This window comes from Cibotium barometz, chromosome 36 (assembly GCF_041138505.1).
Source record: "Cibotium barometz isolate CiBa-2024 chromosome 36, ASM4113850v1, whole genome shotgun sequence".
Taxonomy (NCBI): Eukaryota; Viridiplantae; Streptophyta; class Polypodiopsida; order Cyatheales; family Cibotiaceae; genus Cibotium; species Cibotium barometz.
Window position 1 is genome coordinate 11,768,125 of NC_141081.1, and position 5,426 is coordinate 11,773,550.

Below are 5,426 nucleotides of genomic sequence, written 5' to 3' on the forward strand. Positions count from 1 at the left end.
GAGGAGTTAAAAAGTTTGTGGAAGAGATTTGAAGATGCAGAAGCATTGTTGGCTTGGCACGGCACGATTAGAGTCCACACACATCAAGTAGTGGTTGGTTGCTTTGTGCAACTATATATTTGCATGTACCTTGTCTCTTGGATTAATGAGAATGATGATCAATGTTTATTTTAATTAATATGCCATTGTTAAACTTCTCTCAATCAAACTTTAGATATCCTAAATATACCAATGCTGATGGAACCCATTCTCAAGCCAAGTAAGTATAACCTCCAAAGATGCCATTGTTAAACTTCTCTCAATCAAACTTTAGATATCCTAAATATACCAATGCTGATGGAACCCATTCCCAAGTAAGTATAACCTCCAAAGATGCTATATCAGTGGTTAGTTTGCTTGAACTTACATCCAATATAATCACAACAAAATAGAATGTGGTTTTTGCATTTCAGCCCCAAAAAAAAAAAGAATCACACTGATTCAACCTAATAAAGAGGGTACAAAATGAGACAAACTAGAACTCGCCAAGAACTACAAAACGAGCACCAACCTCAAAAAGCAAGGGCCAAGATTCCCGTTGATTTCCATACGCTGAATTATGCTAAAGGCAAGACACTGCCTAACGGACTACCTAGTGAACAACACATCATGGCATCTAAGGAACTAGATCCTGAAAAGCAAGCCACCATGCGCAGCAAAGAAAGGTGCAAAGACAAGGGACTCCACAGCCATGAGCTTGATAAGGATATTCAGAGAGGGGCCGGAGGTATCCTTCAGAGGGTCACCCACTGTGTCACCAATCACCGCTGCCTTGTGTGCGTCTGAACCTTTAGGCCCAAGAGACTGTGCATGCACCGAAGCACCCGCCTGCAACCACACATGAAAGCATGTACCCAGCCCAGTTCATTACATTGATTTCTTTGTCTTCATCTATATGCCATAACGGCTTTCAATGTATCAATTTCTCATAGCCAGCTCATTAGCCTCTCTATCTATCGATTTCTATAAAAACCACTGCTTCACTTTTCCCCACATCCACAATCCCTTAGTGATACACTTGATGATTTTGAAAGAGCAAAGTAAAACCCTCACTAGAAGTGGGCGTTTGAGAAAACAGACCTCGATGTACTTCTTAGCATTGTCCCATGCACCCCCGGTGTTTGAAGCAGAGATCGCAATCTTGATCAAGACAAACAGCAAAAAAAACACACACCATTTATTGAGCCAAAGCTCAAACATAACAACCAGCACAAACTTTAAACAACCACGTTCCAAGAAACATACCTGCACACCGGAGACCAAAGCACCGGCTAAAACTCCCGATAGAGTCTCCACTCCGAACAAGATGCCCACGATGAGAGGAGTTAACATGACCAGAGCCCCAGGAGGGATCATCTCCTTAATGGATGCATCAGTGGAAATCTTCACACATGTTGCATAATCTGGCTTGGTAGTACCCTCCATTAGGCCGGGGATGGTGTTGAACTGCCTGCGGACCTCTTCCACCATGCTCAAGGCGGCCTTGCCTACACTCTTCATTGTCATGGCAGAGAACCAATATGGCAGCATGGCTCCCACAATCAACCCAATGAAAACCCTTGCTGATAGAATATCAACTGATGAGAGTGAAGCCCGGCTTACATAAGCTCCAAACAAAGCCAATGACACTAAAGCTGCAGACCCAATTGCGAAACCCTGTGATATTTGGCAAAACAAAAATTATATAACAAGGGATAAACATACATAATCAGGCACAACAGAATCAAATACAATCTATAACAAGACTGAACAGAGCCAAACCTATTGAAGGACAGGATGGGCAAATAGGTAACAACAAGACTACGTTTTTAGACAATTCAGCATATCCATGGAAAGGTAGTAAATGAAATAATCTCAAGTGAGATATCACAATGCATATTGCAATGGGAGAAACAACCTACAACAATCACTTCATACCTTTCCTATAGCTGCTGTTGTGTTGCCTGCAGCATCCAAGGCATCAGTCCGTTCGCGAATGTGATGGCTCATTCCCGCCATTTCTGCAATGCCACCGGCATTGTCACTGATTGGCCCATACGCATCAATTGCAAGACCAGTTGCTAAAGTGCTGAGCATCCCTAGAGCCGCGACAGCAATACCATAGAACACAGCCAAAGCAAAGCTGACATAGATTGCAATTGCTATAGCAAATATGGGAATGATGACAGATTTGTAGCCCAATGCTAAGCCAAAAATAATATTGGTGGCAGCCCCTGTCCTACATGAGTCTGCCACATCTTGAACAGGACTGCAGGCAAATCAGCCAAATCTCCAGTTCAGAACAGGCAAATCATATCAATCATGTGACAATGAAATTCACCATTATATGCTAAGAAAAGCTTTCAGCGAAAGGTATGTCAGACAAGGCATACCTGTACGCATTACTTGTGAAATATTCTGTTGTGTACCCGATGATCAAGCCAGCCCAGAGTCCAACAGCCACACAGAAAAACAGTTCCCTGAAGAAATCCAACTCTTGAGCATCTAACTAGCAAGGAGGTATCATAGACCAATTGAGAAACTGAGTGTTAGAAACAATTCAAGATACATTACCACCACTGCACCAGCCTTGGCGTGTTGCCTAGATTGTATATATGAAACGAGGATGGAAGCGCAAGGTAGCAGACAAGAAGAATGCCAAGTGTCATCAACGCAGTTGAGATGATCAACTGCCTCTTTAGTGTAGGCTCAATTTGCTTCACATCATTAATTTCATAGAACTCAGTGGCAAACAGGGTCGTGACCAAGCACACAATAATACCCATGGAGCTGATGAGAAGAGGGAAACACATAGCAGTGAAATCGTGAGTAGTCCCAAAAGAGGAGATGGAAGCCACAACCAAGGCTGCACATGAAGACTCGGCAAAGGAGCCAAACAAATCTGAACCCATCCCAGCAATATCCCCAACATTGTCACCAACGTTATCAGCAATGACCTGACGAGTAGACAACAACTATGGATTTAAAACACATTGAGCATGGCAAATCTGAAACAAAAGAGAACGCTGCTGCAGAATACTAAAATCCAAAAGAGTCCACAATGTAGAAACATTCAACATTACCGCAGGATTTCTTGGGTCATCCTCAGGGATGCCTCTCTCAACCTTGCCGACCAAATCAGCACCTACATCAGCAGCCTTGGTGTAAATTCCGCCACCTACTCTTCCAAAGAGAGCCACTGAGGAACCACCCAACCCATAACCAGTGATAGCTTCAAAGAGACCTTCCCACTCTGTACCGTAATACAGGCTGAATAAATTGATAGCAATGTAGAGGACCAGAAGCCCGTTGGCCGAAAGAAGAAAGCCCATCACAGACCCAGAGCGAAAGGCAGCAATGAAAGCCTTGCCTACACCCTTCCTGGCTTCTAGAGTTGTTCGAGCATTGGCATAGGTAGCTATTTTCATGCCAAGATAACCAGACAACACAGATGTGCATACCCCCAAAATAAATGCAACAGTAGTAAAAGCTGCAGTCACAAGTGCTGGAGCACATTCAGCTGATGTGTCATAAACACAAGGCTGAGGGGTGACACTAAAATTCTCCACCGATCCTAAGAACACAAAAATGATAATGGCAAAAACTCCCAAAAATAATCCCAAGTATTTGTATTCTGTCAGGAGAAAAGAGTTGGCACCTGTGCAGAGCAAGTGTCAGGACAATACTAACAAAATGGTAAATGCAGCAGTGTAAATCCAGATTAGTACAAAAACAAATTCCAAAGTCCAAAAAAATCCAATGTTCTCCATAGGTGAACATGTGGAGGTGACAACATGCAATGTCAGTGGGTATATCAACCAAGTAAAATGTTATGATACAGACACCTTTCAGCAAGAAAGGGAATAAAATGAGAAATTCAACCCTCAGGTAAGTTTATAAAGGTGACGGTACAAGCATATGCAGGGCCTCTAACATTGTCCCTACAATAACTCACAGCAGACACATGGAAGACTGAATCCAAGGCATTTCTCACATCTGCATGCAAGGACCCAATACACCTATTGTAAGCATGCTTACAGCTTCTGCACACACACACACACACACACAAATATATAATGCCTCTACCCTGAGCCCTGCTTCTCTCACGTGAGTAATACCTCTGGCCCTAGTTCCTGCCTAGCTCCTACTGTCCCACCCACACTAAAGCAATTGCATTGTATGGATTTTTCAGACAGTGTAGGACATAGTCCAGGAAATTCATGCAGAGGCCAATTTGCGGAAAATTTACAACAGCCAGCCCGTTTCAAGGTTCGTATGCATGGTAGCAAACGCATAGACTAGATGTGGCAGACAATGTGGCTAAGTAAATAGAAACCCTAAGGCGGATGGAACAGGGCACGCAATAAAACTTCCTACAAAGCGATAAGATATGGCAACATTATCACATCAAGCAGGGAAGCTTACCTAGAGATATGGCCTCCTGTATCTCGGCGCACCTGATGACAACATCCGGGTCCTCAGGGCCCTCCTCGAGCAGGTGCTCGCCGCTGCCATTGTCTCTGGAATCGGCCGGAGAGACAGAGATTTTCGAGACGATGAACCACTGCACAAGCGCAAAGACGATGCCGATGACCCCGGCTACCGGGATCAAGACCTCCGTTAACACAGACGACAGGAGCGGCATGGCGAGGGCGAGATGAGGGCTTCTCTCTGGCACAGAGAGAGAAGCTCAGAATTTGAAGCTCGGGCCTAGGGTTTCGGTTTCGTCAGGTCTCTTCAAGAGGGGCGAGGAGCATGGGTGTGCGAGAGAAGGGCACGTAAAGGCACGATCGACGTGTTCACTAAATGCAGGGCTAGCCTAGCTAGCTTAAACGGCTACAGCAACTGAGCTGGCGGCACACTCGCTAGCTGACATGGCAAAATCCACTGAGCTGGCACACAATGGAGGCTTTATGGAGCACACTCCCTAGCTGACAAGGCAGACAAAACACACAAAGTAGTGCTTACGTTGACAACACTTTGCACACACGTCAGCAGCCACGTCCGACTCCTTTAGCTGTACATTCTCCACGTCAGATTCTTCATTTTTGTGACTTCGTGGTTTAAAGTTTACTGATTATTATTTATAAGGCCGTACACGTAAGCCTATTGTATTTTATTCAAAATAAAAAAAATAGAAAAACGAATGTAGCTTCACGATTTTTTTGGCTCGATTTTTATTGACTATTTTTTTGGCTCGAATTTTATTGACTATTTTTATAAGGCCACGAAAGCGCTTGCGCCTAGTTAGCTGATTGGCCAAACTCCCGATAGGGTTCTCGTACTAACTGACGGTCGGGAGGCCATGTCACCACACGTGGCAGGGTTTGAACCGATAAGAAAAGCTTTCATGGATCACGCTGCGCACGTGCAAGGGCTTTTTCGCCACTTGCAATTAATTTATGAAA

General features: G+C 44.2%; 1 protein-coding gene across 1 annotated transcript; it reads right to left on the bottom strand.

The window, feature by feature from the left end:
• Window positions 1-414: 414 nt before the first annotated feature.
• LOC147617489 (pyrophosphate-energized vacuolar membrane proton pump-like) lies at window positions 415-4,832 on the bottom strand. Its single transcript, XM_086775743.1, has 8 exons — window positions 4,444-4,832; window positions 3,102-3,676; window positions 2,593-2,975; window positions 2,412-2,498; window positions 1,957-2,287; window positions 1,285-1,695; window positions 1,120-1,179; window positions 415-867 (listed from the first exon to the last, which is right to left on the bottom strand). Exons 1-8 carry the CDS (start codon window positions 4,661-4,663, stop codon window positions 664-666), a joined length of 2,271 nt encoding a protein of 756 aa, XP_086631869.1. The 5' UTR covers window positions 4,664-4,832; the 3' UTR covers window positions 415-663.
• Between the last annotated feature and the right edge of the window lie 594 nt (window positions 4,833-5,426).

Bases quoted from the DNA above. Each gene is read 5' to 3' on its own strand.
- LOC147617489 (XM_086775743.1), bottom strand. From the start codon at position 4,663: ATGCCGCTCCTGTCGTCTGTGTTAACGGAGGTCTTGATCCCGGTAGCC. The intron at 3,677-4,443 runs GTAAGCTTCCCT...TGCTCTGCACAG, and splicing joins ACAGGAGGCCATATCTCTAG to GTGCCAACTCTTTTCTCCTG. The intron at 2,499-2,592 runs GTAATGTATCTT...GGATTTCTTCAG, and splicing joins CCAAGGCTGGTGCAGTGGTG to GGAACTGTTTTTCTGTGTGG.